Source organism: Nycticebus coucang, chromosome 7 (assembly GCF_027406575.1).
Source record: "Nycticebus coucang isolate mNycCou1 chromosome 7, mNycCou1.pri, whole genome shotgun sequence".
Classification (NCBI taxonomy): domain Eukaryota; kingdom Metazoa; phylum Chordata; class Mammalia; order Primates; family Lorisidae; genus Nycticebus; species Nycticebus coucang.
In genome coordinates, this window is record NC_069786.1 from 99,803,129 (window position 1) to 99,823,314 (window position 20,186).

General features: G+C 43.0%; 1 protein-coding gene across 2 annotated transcripts in view; it reads left to right on the forward strand.

The window, feature by feature from the left end:
* The first annotated feature begins 676 nt into the window (after positions 1-676).
* The window catches only part of BMPR2 (bone morphogenetic protein receptor type 2), a 196,985-nt gene continuing 177,475 nt past the window's right edge, over positions 677-20,186 (forward strand). For both annotated transcript variants that reach the window (XM_053596834.1, XM_053596836.1), the window contains exon 1: positions 677-2,019. In XM_053596834.1, the coding sequence (XP_053452809.1) occupies positions 1,944-2,019 (76 nt within the window). In that variant the 5' untranslated portion in view covers positions 677-1,943. The remainder of the gene's footprint in view (positions 2,020-20,186) is intronic.

Below are 20,186 nucleotides of genomic sequence, written 5' to 3' on the forward strand. Positions count from 1 at the left end.
ATCTGGTAATGGATGCCTGAAGAAAAACAGGAGGTCGATTAGAGAAAACACGTCAAATGGTCTTTCCAATTCCAGCTTTTGTTTTGAATCAGTGAGGAAGTCTGAGGAAGCCAAGGTCTGCGGGTCTGGAAAGGCGGGTCCATCCGGATTCTTTGGGCTACGGAGAGGGAGACTCCGGCCCCGAGAAACAACGGGGGGTTGGCGGGAGCAGTTCTGTCCCTCGAGGCTTTCCTCTAATAGTGTAGAGGAGACAGGAACGATTCAGTTGAGCTAAATCACAGAGCTCGTAAGAGTATGCCGAACTCTGGACAAAAGACGTAGCTGCTCTCAAAACACGCGCGCGCAGACATAAGCGCACACACACATATGGCGTGTGTGTGTGTGTGTGAGAGAAAGAGAGAGAGAGAGAGAGAGAGAGGAGAGAGAGAGAGAGAGAGAGAGAGAGAGAGAGAGAGAGAGAGAGAGAGAGAGAGAGAGAGAGAGAGAGAGAGAGAGAGAGAAAAGAGAAAAGAGAGAGGAGACTGCTTCTTGCCGCGGACAGCCAGCCCCACCCTGCGCTCGGCGATTCAAGGGAGAGACACGCCGCGAGAGGGCCTGCGAGTCCCCAGCCAGCCCAGGAACCAGGGGCGGGGCCGGGCAGGCCGGAGCGCGCAGGCGCAGTGTGGGCTTCGTCTCGCCGCCGCCGTCGCCGCCCGCGCTGCACCACAGGCCGGAGGCAGACAGGGCCGGGAAGAGCCGGAGACTGAGGAGGAGGCGGAGGCGGCGGCAGAGGCGGGGCCAGTCCGGTGACCCGGAGCGCCGCAGACAGGCAGCTGCAGCGACTCCCCCCTTTGTGTCTGGTCTGCTCGGAGCCACTGGAAGTGCTTCCCCGTGGGGTGCAGTGTGTCTAGCTGCCCCGCTGCCCGCTCCCCTCCCGGGCCACCTACATCCGCCCTCCCGCCGCCCCCCGCCCTCGGCCCGCGACGCCGGAGCTCCGCCCGGAGCCCAGAGCTGCGGGAAAACAAGGCGGCGGCGGCGGCGGCGGCTTGTTCGGGGGGTCGTGATTCGCTCCCAGGATCCACTGACGGGAGAAGACGACGTATTCATGGTGGAATTTACCTCAGGCAAGATCCAGCGGCTGGAATAAAAGAGCGCGCGCGAGATAGAAAAAGGAGCGCACCGGGAGGGCTAGACGGGGGCAGTCTTCCGCACCCCCCTCTCCGCCTGCTGTCTTGGGGAGCTCCGGGCCCTGCCGGCCGACCCCTCCCCCGCTTCCCACCGCCCCTAGCTCTCCGCGCGGTCTGCTCGACCCTCGCGCGATTGTTCCGCGAAAGCGTGGAGGCTGTGGGCTTGTCCATGGAGGCAGGCACCTTTTTCGATCCAGTCGAGGAAGAGGATTTGTTCTGGAAATCGGAGTGAAGGAAGCACCGAAGCGAAACTTAAGGGATCCTGCCTCCCCGGAGCCGCGGGCGATGCGACTCGGTCTGCCGGGGGCTTCAGCCCGCCCGGCTTCGCCCTTCTCGGCAGTCGGGAACTAGTTCCCTGACCCCGTCGGATCCCCACCCTCTGCCCGACTACCTACATCCTGGATATGTTTTCTCCCAGACCTGGATATTTTTTTGATATCGTGAAACTACGAGGGAAATAACTTGCGGGAGGGGATTTCTTCTTGGCTCCCTGCTTCTCCCCACGGACATGCCTTCAGTTTGGAAGGCTGAGGCACCCGGTCCTAGACGAATGAACCCTTCCAGGCGCGAGGGAAAGAAATGAAGGGAATTGCAGCTGCGGAATATAAGCTCTGCAGCTAGGTCCTCTCATCTGCCATTTGTCCTTTCAAACTGCATTGTGATACGGGCAGGATAAGTCCACGAGAGAGAAGACGAGCCTCCTGGCCGTGTTTCTCCGCCCGTATCTACTTTCCATATTTCTTTTCTTTGCTTTCTTTCTTCTTGGCTGGCCCAGGGATGACTTCCTCGCTGCAGCGGCCCTGGCGGGTGCCCTGGCTACTGTGGACGGTCCTGCTGGTCAGCACTGCGGCCGGTGAGTAGCCGGGGGTGGCGCGTCCCGGCCACTTCCCCTGCGGGTGGTATGGGAGGGAGCCCGCAGAGGCCGAGGCCTGTGCTCGCCCTACGCGACGGGTCCCCCTTGGAGCATTGTGGAGGGGAGCCGTCACCGGGTGCCTGCGCGCCTTTCCCACTCCTTCCAGGGAAATCACCTTTAATGTTTTTGTGTAGTTTGCTATCCCCACTTCCATAGTCCCCACACCCCCCCTCCACGGGAAAAAAAAAGACATATTGGGTGTGGTATCTTGACATTTTTAGCTGTGAGGTAATGCAAAGATTAAAAATAATATTTTAATCACCAGTGAACAGTGTCTATTATAAGATCTTTGGAAACAGAGCTGTCGATTTTGTTTTAATATAAATAAGCGGATTTGGTTTATAGTAAAAAGAACATCAACTGGAGAACACACGCTGGAACCTTAATTTTAGATTTAGATCACTCTTTGGGAATCCATGTTACTTTCATTATTCAAAAATGTTACCGAATGAATAGAATAAATATTGAGAAAGCCAGAACTCAGATTATGGATACATTGTATAATACCGTTTATCTATCTTACTATTATCATTAGTATTATTGTTCCTAAGTATTTCAGTAATTGTATCTCTATCTTTTCAACCCGGACACTAGTATTTTGTATGCTTCTGGAATTACAGTATTGTTGGGCATAGAAGTATTTTGATAACTTTACTATTAGCTGTCTGGCATTTATTGGCTTTCCTGTCATTGAGACAACTTTGACCTGACATCAGACTTCTAGGAGATTGGACTCCTGAAAGTTCTTTTGACATTGTACTGAAACCTAAATGATAGTTATCCTTTCCTTTGGATATTTTATTTTCCTTTTAGCTCTTAAGCACCTTGGGGAAAAAAGCCACATAATCTATTTGCAGTTACTTCTTCAAGCAGTCTTTTGGTGATATGTGTTTATAAATTTTTAGGAGTAAATTGTCCATGTGATTCTTAAATTTGGTTTAGGATGGACAAGTGGATTATGCTTTTAAAAATGAGTAAAAAGCAAAATGATATTGCCTAGTCATTTTTGTTAAATAAGTGTATAATTTTCACATTCAATAAATTTTTCCTTATTATGTTAGACACAGAGGTTACTTATTCTCATTTAAAATTCTTCCCTGGGAAATACTGAATGAAAATTTGAAGTTCCTTTTGGTGCTTTTGGTATTGTTGATTAGTGCCTATAATTTATGACAAATCTGTATAATTGCGTTAAAATAATTTGAATTTTTGAGTTTATTTTGAAACTAGTATTTTAATCATTGTAGTTCCTTTCAGAGTAAAAATGGGTGATTTTTCTCTAAATTTCTTTTATGTGATGTTAGCTATTTAAATTCTCTAGCTGTAAGCCATGTGGTTCCTGTATATGAAGAGAGTAAAAGGCCTTAAGTTTAACCAGTTATTATGTGAACATAAATCTCAGAACTTAGACTTTTCAGTGTTTTTCGTTATTCTTGATCTTTTTAGAATGTAGTCGTATTTATAATGACATAATTTTGTATTTAGAACTGATAAAAGTAAGCAAAAAACATTGATTTAAAAATAAACTTAATTTCTGTTTGGTAAATATTAAGAAAATATTCTTGACTAATATCCCTTAAAAGGGATAGATTAAAAGAATCATTGCTTCAAAGTAGTTTTAGTCTTTTTTTCTTTTTTCTTTCTTTCTTTCTTTTTTTTTTGAGACAGAGCCTCAAGCTGTTACCCTGGGTATAGTGCTGTGGCATCACAGCTCACAGCAACCTCCAACTCCTGGGCTCAAGTGATTCTCCTGCCTCTGCCTCCCAAGTACCTGGGATTATAGGCGCCTGCCACAATGCCTGGCTAATTTTTTGGTTGCAGCTGTCATTGTTGTTTGGCGGCTCTAGCTGGATTCCAACCTTTCAGCTCAGGTGTATGTGGCTGGCGCCTTAGCCGCTTGAGCCACAGGCACTGAGCCTTAGTCTTTTTTTCTTTAATATTTCATAGCACCAGATGACAAAATTTGTGAAGCTGGATTTCAGAGCTGTAACAATAATAGCAAGTATTTTATTGAGCCCTTATTGTGTACCAGCAACTATTCAAATAACTTTACATATATTTTCTCATTTGATCTTTATTATTCCATATTTACAGAGAGGGAGAGTGAAGCCAGTAAATTATGGGGTCAAGATTATAGCCGGCACATTCGTGATTGTTAGCAACAATCACTAATCAGTGATTGATAGCTAATCACTAATCACTAATCAGTGATTGATAGTGATTGTTGCTGCTGTTGCTATCAATCACATTAGTTACATTAGTTACTTCTGAATGTAATTGGGTACATGAGATAGAGTAACGTCTTCACCAGATTAGCCTTTGAAAAGATGCAGACACAGCATGTTAGTACAGCACTGGTTGTGCAAATATCATGATTCTGAATGTGTGAAACTTTGCCTAATATTGGAGCGGCTAGTGCAGCTTCATTAATTTCGAGGTGACTAGAGATGGCTTGTATGGATTTGGGATATGTACATGCAGTGATGTAACTAGACAGGTGCAAATAGTGCAGTTGAACAGGAAAAAAGTGCCAGAATACTAATTGATAAGCACGTCCCTTTTTGAGATCATGAATAAAATAATTTCTTTTGAATCTGTCTTTCCACTTATTCCATATAGGTCTTGGAGTTTTTTTTTTTTTTTTTTTTTGCAGTGTTTGGCCGGGGCTGGGTTTGAACCCGCCACCTCCAGCATATGGGGCTGGCGCCCTACCCCTTTGAGCCACAGGAGCCACCCTGGAGTTCTTAATTCTAAGAATTGTTGGGGGCAGCGCTGTGGCTCAAAGGAATAGGGCACCGGCTCCATATACCGGAGATGGCAGGTTCAAACCTGGCCCTGGCCAAAAACTGAAAAAAAAAAACCCCAAAAAACCCCAAAAATTGTTGGTATGCAAAAAAATAGAATTTTTTACTTGCTTAGTTTATATACAAACTCTTAATTTTAATAAGAGACTACAATGCAGGTATTATTTAAAGGTCAAACTTCTATATGTGTTTGAAATATTTCACTTGACTAGATTGCGGTTTTGCATACATCTCTTCAGGAACACATACATTGTCTAAAGTGAGATTCAGGCTTGGTGCCCATAGCACAGTGGTTATGGCACCAGCCACGTGCCCAGAAGCTGGCGGGTTCGAACCCAGCCCGGGCTGCTAAACAATAATGACAATTGCAACAACAACAAAAAAATAGCCAGGCATTGTGGTGGACACCTGTAGTCCCAGCTACTTGTGAGGCCCAAGAGTTGACGGTTGTTTTGAGCTGTGACACCACAGCACTCTACTGAGGGCAACAAAGTGAGATTCTGTCTCAAAAAAAAAAAAGTGAGATTCATCTATTTTGAGTTTTTTCTTTTTTTGCAGTTTTGGTCTGGGGCTGGGTTTGAACCCACCACTCCAGTATATGGGGCTAATGCCCTACTCCTTTGAGCCACAGGGGCCGCCCTATTTTGTGAATTTTTGAGCAGTTAGTTAATATTGCTAAGTACCTAGAAATTTAGTAATCTTCATTTTAGTGTTTCTCAGAGTGTGGGCACTGCAACAGAATTACCTGTGGTTCTTGACAAAATGTATATTTTTGGCTTAGCAGCCTAGATATATTGAATGGATCTTGATTTCTCTGGGATATATATATATATATATATATATATATATTTTTTTTTTTTTTTAATTTGAAACCCAAGAGCATCTCACTCAGACAAGTTTGAGGACCACTGCTTTGTATTACCTGTCCTGATTGTTTGGATTTATTAAATACGGTGATTGGGTAACTTCTTGCTTCCTAATAATTTGTAACCATAAAATTTTAGTGGCATGCAACAATAAGCATTTATTCTGCTCTTTATGTCTCCTTCGGAGACCCAGGCTAGAGGGAGGGGTAACATGTATCTGGAGGAAGTTTGTGTCATAGTCTTGGCAAAAAAAGAAGAGGGTGCCCAACCCCACTAGTACATTTCCAGATTCTGCTCTAAGTCATATGGCCAAACCTAAAGACAAGAGGTATCAAAGTATACTTTGCCTAAAATGAGACTAATATAACATATAAGTATATGGTACTATTGCAGAAGAATGAAGAATTGAAACCCTCAGTCTACCACATACATGTATAATCAGGAAGATGGTCTAGTAGCAGGGCTTCTATTACCATTTGATTGGGGCCAAGATTTTAATTAGGATTCTCCATTAAAATTATATAAACCTGGGTCTCTATAAGGACTATCCTGACACATAGGATGATGTGATGGTAGTGGATTGATGCTGATCAGTTTATGAAAAGAGGGGAGAGAAAACTTTCTTTCATTATGGCTAGCTTTTTTAACTGTGAAAGAGAAGAAATTGAGTATTGATCTGTAGTGAGTAAATTTTAACGATAAAAAGTACTGAGTCAAATCAGTAAATCAGTTAATGTTTTTTCCTTTTTTTTTTTTTTTTTGAGACAGAGTCTCACTATGTCACCCTTGGTAGAGTGCTATGGCGTCACAGCTCACAGCAACCTCAAACTCTTGGGCTTAAGTGATTCTCTTGTCTCAGCCTCCCAAGTAGCTGGGACTACAAGTGCCTGCCACAGCGCCCGGCTATTTTTTTGTTGTAGTTGTCATTTTTGTTTTTTGGCAGGCCTGGGCTGGGTTTGAACCTGCCACCTCTGGTGTATGTGGCCAGCCCCCTAATGACTGAGCTATGGGCGCCGGGCCTAAATCAGTTAATTTTATAACTGGCCATTCTACTTATTTTGGCGCCTACTCATATATTGTCTGCTGTTGAATATCAGTTTTTTGTATTTTCCTTGTGTTTTCAATTCATAATTGCTTCCAGAGGATAGCATTAATATGTTACATTGTTTTGTAATCATATTGCCATGTACATAGAAGAAATTTAAGAAATACTTATTGAGGCTCGGAGCCTGTAGCACAGCGACTAGGGCACCAGCCACATACACCAGAGCTGGTGGGTTCGAACCCAGCCCAGTCCTGCCAAACAGAAGTGACAACTATAGCCAAAAAGTAGCTGGGTGTTGGGGTGGGCGCCTGTAGTCCCAGCTACTTAGGAGGCTGAGAGAATCACTTAAGCCGAAGAGTTTGAAGTTGCTGTGAGCTGTGATGCCACGGCACTCTACCAAGGGTGACATAGTGAGACTCTGTCTAAAAAAAAAAAGAAATACTTATTGAATGAATAACAAAAGGAATTGGAGTCAAGACATATTCTAGGAATACTTACTGATTCAAATGATATATTTCTTTGTACCAGTTCTTTAAGCCAGTACATGGTTTAAGTGTTGTAGTGGGAAGACCCCTGTCCTAAGTTAATGAGACCCAGATTCTGTGTGATTCTGAGCAAAAAGGTTACTTAACCTAGTTTTCTCAGTTGTAATATTGAATGGTTGGACTGTCATGTTTGAAATGCAGATTCCTGGGTACCTCCTTAGGCATACTGAACTCAAGTCTCTGGACACTGAGCTTGGGAATCTGCATTTTTTGAGACAGAGTCTTGCTCTGTTGCCCACACTGGAGTGGCAGTGGTTGATCTTAGTTTAGTATAATCTCGAGGAATCTGCATTTAAACACCCTGTATTCCCCAATCTCCATAAATATTATATATCCTTAAGAACTACTGAATCTGTTTCCTTCTAACTCTCAGGTTCTACAACTTTATTAATTTTACTTTTTGGGCTAATTGTAACTTGTTTTGTACCTTTCATTCAGTCAACATTGGGACCAAGCATTTATTTTATGTGTTAAGCAGTTACTCAAAACATTTTTCTTTTTCAAAATTTACAGTTTTTGGCCAGGCGCTTTGGCTCACCCCTATAATCCTAGCACTCTGGGAGGCTAAGGCAGGTGGACTGCTAGAGCTCAGGAGCTTGAGACCAGCCTGAGCAGGAGTGAGACCCCCATCTCTACTGAAAATAGAAAAGGTAGATGGGTATTGTGGCAGATGCCTGTAGTCCCAGGCACTGGGAGGCTGAGGCAGGAGGACTTCTTGAGTCCAAGAATTTGAGATTGCTGTGAACTGTGATGATACAGTGACACTTTACCCAGGGTGACAGAGTGAGACTTTGTCTCAAAATATAAATAAATAAATAATAAAATAAAATAAAACTTGCGTTTGTTTTCCTTCTATTTTCATAATCCTAAAGTTGATTGTTATTTAAGGAAAAAGTCTTTACTCATCAAGTATTGTATATGATAGTTTAGCCTGTGGTTTTTTTTTTGAGACAGAGTCTTACTTTGTCACCCTTGGTAGAGTGCTGTGGTGTTACGGCTCACAGCAACCTCAAAAACTCTTAGGCTCAGCAGTGCCCATAGTTCAGTGGGTAGGGCGCCGGCCACATAGACTGGAGGGTTCAAACTGAGGCTGGAGGGTTCAAACTCAGCCCAGGCCAGCTAAAACAACAATGGCAACTGCAACAAAAAAATAGCTGGGCATTGTGGTGGGCACCTATAGTCCCAGCTATTTGGGAGCTGAGGCAAGAGGATCGCTTAAGCCCAAGAGTGTGAGGTAGCTGTGAGCTGTGATACCACAGCATTCTACTCAGGGTGACAGCTTGACACTCTGTCTCAAAACAAAACACTTAGGCTCAAGCAATCCTTTTGCCTCAGTCTCCTGAGTAGCTAGTACTACAGGTGCCCACCACAACGCACTGGCTATTTTTTTTTTGCAGTTTTTTTGGCCGGGGCTGGGTTTGAACCCTCTGCCACCCTCGGGGCAAACAGAGCCAGTGCACTACTCCTTGAGCCACAGGTGCCGCCCATCACCAGCTATTTTTTTTTTTTTTTGAGACAGAGCCTCAAGCTGTCACCTTGGGTAGAGTGCTATGACATCACCGCTCACAGCATCCTCCAAATCCTGGGCTTTAGTGATTCTCTTGCCTCTGCCTCCCAAGTAGCTGGGACCACAGGCACCCGCCACAATGCCCAGCTGTTTTTTGGTTGCAGCTGTCATTGTTGTTTGGCTGGCCTGGGCTGGATTCAAACCCGCCAGCTCAGGTGTATGTGGCTGACACCTTAGCCATTTGAGCCATAGGTGCTGAGCCATTACTGGCTATTTTTTTAGAGACAGGGTTTTACTCTGGCTCAGGCTAGTCTCAACTCGTGAACTCAAGCAGTCCACCCACCTTGGCCTCCCAAAGTGCTAGGATTATAGGCTTAGCCTGTGTTTTTTTTTGTTTGTTTGTTTTTTGTTTTTTTTTTGTAGAGATAGAGTCTCACTTTATGGCCCTTGGTAGAGTGCCGTGGCCTCACACAGCTCACAGCAACCTCCAACTCCTGGGCTTAAGTGATTCTCTTGCCTCAGCCTCCCAAGTAGCTGGGACTACAGGCGCCCGCCACAACGTCCGGCTATTTTTTGGTTGCAGTTTGGCCGGGGCCGGGCTTGAACCCGTCACCCTCGGTATATGGGGCCGGCGCCCTACCAACTGAGCCACAGGCGCCGCCCTAGCCTGTGTTTTTATTTATTTAGAGGTGGGCTCTGTCACCCAGGTTGGAGTATAGCGGTGTGATCACAGCTCACTGTAATGTTAAACTCCTGGGTGTAGGTGATCCTCATGCTTCACATCCTTCCATGTAAATGGGACTATAGGTGTGTTCCACACCCAACTACTTTTTGATTTTTTTTTTTTTTGTGGAGATAAGCTCTTGCTCTGTTGCCCTGGCTGGTCTCAAGGTCCTGGCCTCAAGCAGTCCAGCCTTAGCTTCCCAAAGTGCTCAGATTGCAGGGGTGAGTCACCACACCCAGCCTTCACCTATATTTTTTATCTTGTCCATTTTAATTTTCTCCTACTTCTGCCAAAAAGAAAAATTGCTTATTAGTAGAAAGTGATTTTCCTGGGCGGGGCCTGTGGCTCAGTCAGTAAGGCCCCAGCCCCATATACCGAGGGTGGTGGGTTCAAACCTGGCCCCGGCCAAACTGCAACCAAAAAAATAGCCAGGCGTTGTAGCTGGCGCCTGTAGTCCCAGCTACTCGGGAGGCTGAGGCAAGAGAATCGCCTAAGCCCAGGAGTTGGAGGTTGCTGTGAGCTGTGTGAGGCCACGGCACTCTACTGAGGGCCATAAAGTGAGACTCTGTCTCTACAAAAAAAAAAAAAAAAAAAGATTTTCCTTATAGTAAATTTGGATGAAAATTCTTTTTTTTTTCACATTTTTATTTTATTTTTTAAATTATTTTTTATTAAATCATAACTTTGTACATTGATGCATTTATGGGGTTCAGGGTACTACTTCGATAAACAATGTGAAATGCTTACATTGAACTGAGTAACACATCCATCACAATTATACTCATTTCTTAATAGTTTTGAAATTTACCATTGCCTCATGCACATTAGGTGAGGTCCCCCCAGATACCCTCCTCCTCCCATGTCCCCCTTCCCCTCTCTTCTGTCTTCTCTTCCCTTTTACTTTCTGGACTATAGTTATGTTTTGCCATTCATATGAGTGTGTAGGTGGTTATATGTTGATTTCATAGTAGTATTGAGTACATTGGATACTTTTTTTTCCATTCTTGAGATACTTTACTAAGAAGAATATGTTCCAGCTCCATCCAGGTAAACATAAAAGATGTGAAGTCGCCAGGTGTGGTGGCTCACACCTGTAATCCCAGCACTGTGGGAGGCTGAGATGGGAGGATTGCTTGAGCTCAGGAGTTCGAGGCTTGTCTGAGTGAAAGTGAGACCCCGACTCATGAAAAAAAAGGTAAAAACCAGCCGGGCACCTCAGCGAGTGCCTATAATCCCAGAAGCCTTGCAGGCTGAGGCAGCAGGATGCCCACAGCTAGAGTCTGAGGTTGCAGTGAGCTACAACGCCACTGCACTCTGCTCAGGCACAGGGTAGAACTCTGCCTCAACAACAAAAAAAACAAGGCAACTGTGTGCGTATGCACACAAATTCACAAATGCACATGCACCCAAATTCCCTTAAAAAAAAAAAAAAGAAAATATGTGAAGTCTCCACCTTTGTTTATGGCTGTGTAGTATTCCATGGTGTACACATACCACAATTTGTTAATCCGTTCATGGGTTGATGGGCACTTGGGCTGTTTCCATGTCTTGGCTATTATGAATTGGGCTGCAATAAACATTCTGGTGCAAATGTCTTTGTTGTAAAATGATTTTTGATTATCTGGGTATATACCTAGTAGAGGAATTGTAGGATCGAACGATATGTCTGCTTTTAGTCCCTTGAGTGTTCTCCAAACTTCTTTCCAAAAAGGTCGTATTAGCTTGCATTCCCACCAGCAATGTAGAAGCGTTCCTGGATGAGAATTCTTGATGATTTATAGATAAAGGCGAGGAGCACAGTGGCTCACGCCTGTAATCCTAACACTCTGGGAGGCCAAGGCAGGTGGATCACCTGAGCTTACGGGTTCGAGACCAGCCTGAGCCACAGCAAGACCCTGTCTCTAAAAATAACCAGGCAGGCGATGCCTGTGGCTCAGTGAGTAGGGTGCCGGCCCCATATACTGAGGTTGGCAGGTTCGAGGTGACAAAGTGAGACTCTGTCTCTAAAAATAAATGAATAAATAAATATAAAAATAGCCAGACATTGTGGTGGGTGCCTATAGTCCCAGGTAGGATCACCCCTGTAATCCTAGCACTCTGGGAGGCAACCTCAAACTCTTGGGCTTAAGTGATTCTCTTGGCCTCAGCCTCCTGCGTAGTGGGGACTACAGATACCTGCCACAACGCCTGGCTATTTTTAGAGACAAGGTCTTGCTCAGGCTGATCTTGAACCCATGAGCTCAGGCAATCCACCCACCTTGGCTTTCCAGAGTGTTAAGATTACAGGTATGTACCTCTGCCCCCAGCGTAAGTACACAAGTACTTAGACTTTAGCTTAGGTTAGAGAACACTGTGGGGCATTTTGAAGTCTTAAAAGTACTACTTTTCAAGAAATGTAATTGAATTTTTTGCAAATACAGTTTATATCTTGATTATATATGTTGAATCAGTACAATGAAAGTGTAAAGACAAGCTCTTTAGGGATACACTTTAATGAAAATACAAGCATAATCTGTACCAAATATATGGAGTGATTTTAAAATAGTTGGAGTTGTAGAGTTTTAGGATTGGAAAAGATCTTAAAGTAGACTTTAAATAGAAGTTTAGTTAAGAAGGTTAGATTTCTATAATATTGTCTCTCATCTTAATTTTAAAATAAATAATGCCACGGTAAGTTTCAGCATAGCCTTTGACCCAGTTATATATTCTGAAGCAGCCTGATCTAATTAATGACATTCTAATTTTAGGTTAGTAAAGTTGGGTTTTTTTTTTTTTACAGTTTTATTGAGATATAATTCACATTTCATACAATTCAGCAATTTAAAGAGTGCAATTTAAGTCCGGGCATGGTGGCTAGTGGCTCATGCCTATAATCCCAGCACTTCAGGAGGCCCAGGTGGGAGGATCACTTGAGGCCAAGAGTTCAAGACCAGCCTGGGCAACAAAGCAAGAAAGTATCTTACAAAAAATAAAAATTAGTTGGTCGTGTAACGCACATCTGTAGTCTCAGCTACTCTGGAGGCTGAGGTAGGAGGGTAACTTCAGCCCAGGAGGTTAAGGCTGCAGTAAGCCATGATCTAGCCCAGTGATTTTCATCCAGTGTGCTGTGATAGCATATTAGGTGTGTTGCAAAAATTTTTAAAGATCACTAAATTATTTCCTTTTTTTTTTTTTAAACAGAGTTTCACCGTGTCACCCTCAGTAGAGTGCTGTGGCATCACAGCTCACAGCAACCTCAAACTCTTAGGCTTGGTGTAATAGTTCACAGCAACCTCTTGAACTCAAGTGATCTCTTGCCTCAGCCTCCCAAGTAGTTGGGACTATAGGCGCCCACCACAACGCCTGTCTCTTTTTTTTTTTTGTTATAGTTGTCATTGTTATTTGGCAGGCCCAGGCTGAGTTCGAACCCACCAGCCCAATCGTATGTGGCTGGCACCCTAGCCGCTGAACTACAGGCACCAAGCCATTAAATTATTTTCTAAAGTTCAAAGCATAGTAAATATATTATTTTTTTTAATTCTTTGTTTTGATCAACATAACGTGTGCCGTGGAGGTTTGATTATAGGTTCAAGTGTGCCGTGAGATAAAAAAGATTGAAAAATACAGCCTGAGTAATACAGCAAGACCCTGTCTCTAAAGTATATAAATCCATAAATGTGTGCAATTCAGTGGTTTTGGTATGTTAATAGACTTATGAAAATTGTGGTGAGATCGGCCATTTTAAACACTTTCTAGTGTACAATTCAATGCTTTTGCTTTTACAGTGTGGTATACCTATCACCAAAATCTTTTTATCTTCCTAAATGAAACTCAGTAACCATTAAACTCCCCATATCCTCCTTCTTCCAGACCATAGTAACCTCTATCCACCTTCTGTCTCTATGAATTTGCACACTCTAGATATTTCATGTAAGTGGAATCAAACAATATTTGTTCTTGTGGCTGTCATTTTGCTTAGCATAATGATTTCAAGATTTATCCTTGTTGTAGCATGTATCAGAACTTTATACCACCCCCCCCCGCCTTTTTTTTTTTTTTTCGAAACAGAGTCTCACTTTGTTACCCTGTTAGAGTTGTAGTATCATAGCCCACAGCAGTTTTTTTTTTTTTGTAGAGACAGAGTCTCACTTTATGGCCCTCGGTAGAGTGCCGTGGCCTCACACAGCTCACAGCAACCTCCAACTCCTGGGCTTAAGCGATTCTCTTGCCTCAGCCTCCCAAGTAGCTGGGACTACAGGCGCCCGCCACAACGCCCGGCTATTTTTTGGTTTTGCAGTTTGGCCGGGGCCGGGTTTGAACCCGCCACCCTCGGTATATGGGGCCGGCGCCTTACCGACTGAGCCACAGGCACCACCCGCCGACAGCAGTTTTAAACTCCTGGGCTCAAGCGATTCTTTGGCCTTAGCCTTCCAAGTAGCTGGCACTAAAGGCACCCCCCACAGTGCCTGGCTGTTTTTTTTTTTGTAGAGACAGAGTCTCACTTTATGGCCCTCGGTAGAGTGCCATGGCATCACACAGCTCACAGCAACCTCCAACTCCTGGGCTTAAGCGATTCTCTTGCCTCAGCCTCCCAAGTAGCTGGGACTATAGGCGCCCGCCACAACGCCCAGCTGTTTTTTTTTTTTTTGGTTGCAGTTCAGCCGGGGCTGGGTTTGAACCCGCCACCCTCAGTATATGGGACCAGCGCCTTACCGACTGAGCCACAGGCGCCGCCCAGTGCCTGGCTGTTTTTAGAGATGGGGTCTTGCTCTTGCTCAGGTTGGTCTTGAACTCTAGGCATGAAGTACCGTGCCTGGCCTTTATTCCTTTTTAAGAGTGAATAATATGGGCTGGGCGAGGTGGCTCATGCCTGTGCTAGGTGGCTCAATCCTAGCACTCTGGGAGGCCAAGGCAGGTGGATTGATTGCATAAGCTCATGGGTTTGAGACCAGCCTGAGCAAGAGCCAGACCCCCATCTCTAAAAATAGCTGGGTGTTGTGGCAGGTGCCGGTAGTCCCAGCTACTCCAGAGGCTGAGGCAAGAGATCACTCAAGTCCAAAAGGTTGCTGCAAACTATTACACCAGGGTACTCTATTGAGGGCGACAAAGTAAGACTCTCTCTCAAAAAAAAGAGAAAGAAAAAAGAATGAATAATATACTACCATATGTATATATCACATTTTGCTTATCTTTCATTTATTGATGGACACTTGAGTTGTTTCCATCTTTTGGCTATTGTAAACAATGCTGCGGTCAACATTAGTGGATCTGTTTGACTTACTGCTTTTAATTCCTTTGGGTATATACCTAGAAGTATAGTTGTTGGATCTTATGGTAATTCTGTGTTTAGCCTTTTGAGGAACTAACTGCCAAAGTGTTTTTCTTTTTTTTTTTTCTTTTTTTTAAGATTTTTCTTTTATTTATTTATTATTTTTTTTTTTTTGGTTGTTGTTGTTGCAGTTTGGCCGGGGCTGGGTTTGAACCCGCCACCCTTGGCATATGGGGCCAGCACCCCACTCACTGAGCCACAGGCGCCGCCTGCCAAAGTGTTTTTCATAGTGGCTGAACCATTCTACATTACCACCAGCTGTAAGGAGGTTCCCGTTTCTACACGTTCTTACAAACACTAGTTATTTTGTGCTTTGTTTTGTTTTTTTAAATTATAGCCATCCTTGTGAGTGTCAAATGGTATTTCATTCTGGTTTTGATTTGCATTTCCCTAAGTGATGAATGATGTTGAATATCTTTTCATGTGCTTTCTGGCAATTTGTGTATCTTTGGAAAAATGTCAATTCAAGTCCTTTGTTTTTTATTTGGGTTGTTCGTCTTTTTGTTATTGAGTTGTGGAGTACCTTATATATTCTGGACATCAATTCCCTATCAGATGTATGATGTCCAAATGTTTCATCTCATCTCATCTCATTTTATTTTAGCAGAGTCTCATCCTGTCTGGCTAGAGTGCCATAGGATCATCATAGCTCACTGCAACCTCAAACTCTGGGGCTCAACCTCAAACTCTGGGTCCTCTTGTCTCATTCTCCCAAGTAGCTGGGATATAAGCACTTGCCTGGCTCTTGTTCAGGCTGGTCTCGAACCCGTGAGCTCAGACAGTCCACCCTCTTTGGCCTCCCAGAGTGCTAGGATTACAGGTATGAGCTGCCATGCTTGCCTTATCTCATTCTTTAAGTTGTTTTTCTTACTTTATTGATAATGTTCTTAGATATACAAAAGCTTTCAATTTTGACGGAGTCTAATTAATTGATCTGTTTTGTTGTTGATATTTTTGGTGTCATATCTAAGAAGTCATTGTCAAATCCATGGCCATGAAGATTAACTCTAATGTTTTCTCTTAAGAATTTTATGGTTTTAGCTCTTATATTGAGTCGTTTGAGTTAATTTTTAATATATGGTGTGAGGAATCCTACTTTATTCTTTTACATATGGAAATCCAGTTGTCCAAGAGCACCATTTATTGAAGAGTCTATTTTTTCCCCATTGAATAGAGTTAGCAGTTAGCACTTTTGTCAAAAATAATTTGGTCAAAGTTGTATGGGTTTTATTTCTGGACTCAGTTCTACTCCAATAGTCTGTATTTCTGTTCTTATGCCTTCCATACTGTTTTGATAACTGTAGTTTTATAGTAAGTTATGAAACCAGGAAGTGTGAGTCTTCTAATTTTGTAATCCTGAATTGCCAGATCATTTATCAGGTTAATTTTTCTAATGTTCTGTTTCTTTTTTTTTTTTTTGAGACAGAGTCTCAAGCTGTCACCCCTGGGTAGAATGCCATGGTGTCACACCTCACAGCAACCTCAAACTCTTGGGCTTAAGCGATTCTCTTGCCTCAGCCTCCCAAGTAGCTGGGAGATTATAGGCACCCGCCACAACACCCAGCTATTTTTTTTTTTTTTTTTTTTGGTTGCAGTTGTCATTGTTTAGCTGGCCCAGGCTGGGTTCGAACCCACCACCCTTGGTGCTGAGTCGTGATGTTCTGTTTCTTTTTGTTGTTGATTGGGAGATGTTATTTATATATGCTATGAATGATATTATACCAGTAGAACTTTTTAATTTTTTCCTTTATAGCATCTGATTTTGTGTTATTTAAAAAAGCCTTTACCATGTCTACAATTACCAAAAATTCTATATTTTGGTAAAAATGCTAAAATAACTTAATCCATCTGGAATTAGTGATATACATATATTAACTGATACTAATAAATATGAAGTAGATACTATGGTTATGTCTATTTGTAGATGAGGAATTTAAGACACAGGTAAGTTAATAAACTTGCCCAAGCCAACACAGCTAATAAGTGACATTTGGAATATACATAGATGAAGGCAGTCTGGACTCTACTGCCTCTTATCTAGCCTGATGTCTTTTCATTGCTGAATTCCAAAAGAGAAAGTGTCTCCTTTGGGTTGAAAGCATCATTTACAGGCAGCTAATTTGAAATGTGTAAAATATACTTCTGACATGTTGTAATGTATTTTATGCTTGTTAAGTAGGCAACTCTTCACAATTTCTTAAATGCCTGACCATTGGAACCCAGATGTTTGGGTTTCATTTTGAACTTTACTGTTTGTCTGTCTGTCTGTCTGTCTATCTTTCTATCTATCTGTCTGTCTGTCTGTCTGTCTGTCTATAGACAGAGACATCATAGTTCATAACAACCTCAATCTCTTGGGCTCAGGTGATTGATCCTCTTACTTCAGCCTCCCCAGAAGCTGAGACTACAGGTGTCTGCCATGATGCCTGTCTAGTTTGTTCTACTTTTAGTAGAGATGGACTCTCCCTCTTGCTCAGGCTGATCTGGAGCTCCTGAACTCAAACAATCCACCCACCTTGGTCTCCTAGAGTGCTAAGATTACAGGCATGAGTCACCACCCTGGCTGCCTTTCTTATTTCTAAGAGCCTTGGTTGTTTGGGTTTCTAGCTTTAAAAAGTTGATGGTGAGCTTGGTGCCCATAGTGCAGTGATTACAGCGCCAGCCACATACACCAATGCTAGCAGGTTCAAACCCAGCCTGGGCCAGCTAAGCAACAATGACAACTGCAACAGATAAATATCTGGGCATTGTGCTGGGTGCCTGTAGTCCCAGCTACTTGGGAGGCTGAGGCAGGACAATCACTTAAGCCCAAGAGTTAGAGGTTGCTGTAAGCTGTGACACTACAGCACTCTACCGAGGGTGACATAGGGAGATTCTGTGTCAAAAATAAAAAAAAAGAGAAAAAGATGAGCGTTCTGAACAATGATATAAATGACTGTAGCAGAAGGAAGTTAATAGATAGGAATACTAAAATTACTGAGAGAATGTACTCTGCCGGCTCCTAAAATCTTTTCAAGCCCATTTATTTATTTAGGTTGTTAGTTATAGATTTTGTAGTTTAGAAGGTGGCATCTAGTTAAGGTGTTGAGGGAAAGATGCCTGTGAGATTCTGCTGAGTCATATCCTCAGTAATTGTCTTGAGAACTGTGTTAGAGGAGCAGTGAATTTCTGCAGCTAATGAATATTTCATTTACTTAGAGGAACCTCTTGTATAAAAGACTTATTAAAAAATATCTGACATTTATAAATAAATATTTGTATACGGAGAACTATATTAGATGCTGCTGGGAGTAACAAAGTGAAATAGCTACTATTTAACAACAGTAGCTCTGTCTCAAAAAAAAAAATAAAAGAGTGGGAAGATTTCTTGGAACCAAGAATTTGAGGCTAGTTTAGGGAACATAGTGAGACACCAATTTTACAAAAAATTAAAAATTAGCTGCTTGTAGTAGCACACACCTGTAGTCCTAGCTAGGCAGGAATCTAAGGAGAGAGGATTATTTGAACTCAGGAGCTCAAGGCTGCAGTAAGCTATAATCCACCAGTGCATTCCTGCCTGGATAATAGAATGAGACTCTAACTCTTTTTTTTGTTTTTGAGACAGAACCTCAAGCTGTCGCCCTGGGTCGTCGAGTTCTGAGGCATCACAGCTCACAGTATCCTCCAACTCCTGGGCTTAAGCCATTCTCTTGCCTCAGCCTCCCAAGTAGCTGGGACTACAAGCACCCACCACAACCGCTGGCTATTTTTTGGCTATAGTTGTCATTATTGTTTGGCAGGCCCAGGCTGGATTTGAACCTGCCAGCTCTGGTGTATGTGGCTGGCGCCTTAGCTGCTTAGTACAGGCGCTAAGCCAAGAGACTCTAACTCTTTTTCTTTTTTTTTTTTTTTTGTAGAGACAGAGTCTCACTTTATGGCCCTCGGTAGAGTGCCGTGGCCTCACCCAGCTCACAGCAACCTCCAACTCCTGGGCTTAAGCAATTCTCTTGCCTCAGCCTCCCGAGTAGCTGGGACTACAGGCGCCCGCCACAATGCCCGGCTATTTTTTGGTTGCAGTTTGGCCGGGGCCGGGTTTGAACCCGCCACCCTCGGTATATGGGGCCGGCGCCTTACCGACTGAGCCACAGGCGTCGCCCGACTCTAACTCTTAAAAAGAAAAAGATGGAGGAAAAGAAGCCCCATTTTAATCGCTTATTAGCTAGCATGTTTTGTATTATATGTTAAGTGGTTCATCAGAGATACTGTATGCTTGAAATTTTTTGGATTTTATAGCTGTAGCACCAATATATTTGTTTGTGTAAATGCTTTATAGTTATCTTTTTTTTTTTTTGAGACAGAGACTCAAGCTGTTGCTCTGGGTAGAGTGCCGTAGCATCACACCTCACAGCAACCTCCAACTCCTGGGCTCAAGTGATTCTTCTGCCTGTGCCTCCCAAGTAGCTGGGACCACAGGCACCCACCACAACGCCCGGCTATTTTTTGGTCGCAGCCATCATTGTTGTTTAGCAGGCCCAGGCTAGATTCGAACCCGTCAGCTCAAGTGTATGTGGCTGGCGCCTTAGCCACTTGAGCCACAGGCGCCGAGCCACCTTATAGTTACCTTAAGCAAAAACTTTTTAGTGATAGCTTAAACCTTAAGCTATCAGTATAATAAAGTTGGGAGGAGGGTCAATAATTAACTTCCCTCAAAAATACCGTTTTACTGAACCTAAGATATTACTTGAAAGATACCATTAAGAGAAAATACTGTCAATTAAATTATGAAACTAGTAATTGTTAAGCTAATCCCAATATCAGAAATTTTAAAATGTGAAATATAACATATATTATACAGAAGTTAACTATTAATGACATCTCACAGAGCTTTTAGAACTTTCGGTCTATAATCTCACTTAAGCAGATTACAGTAATAAGAAAAAATGATTCTCTAGTTTTAATGTATATTTTTTCTTTTTTGAGAAAAGTTCTCAAAAGAACTTAGAGTAGAGTGGTCTGATCACAGTTCATTGCAGCCTCAAACTCCTGGGCTCAAGCAACCCTTTTGCTTCAGCCTCCTGAATAGCTTGGATTACAGGCACATGCCACAGAGCCTGGCGATTTTTTTTTTTTATTTTTGTTGAGGTGGAATCTATAATAGCCATGTTGCACAGGCTGGTTTTAAACTCCTGATCTTAAATGATCCTCCCAGGACCTTGGCCTCCTAAAGTGCTAGGATTATAGACACAGCACCTGGGCCTAGTTTCAATATTTTATGACTGGATATCTATAGAGAAAATGATTAATTTGAATAATAGATATTTAATTATAA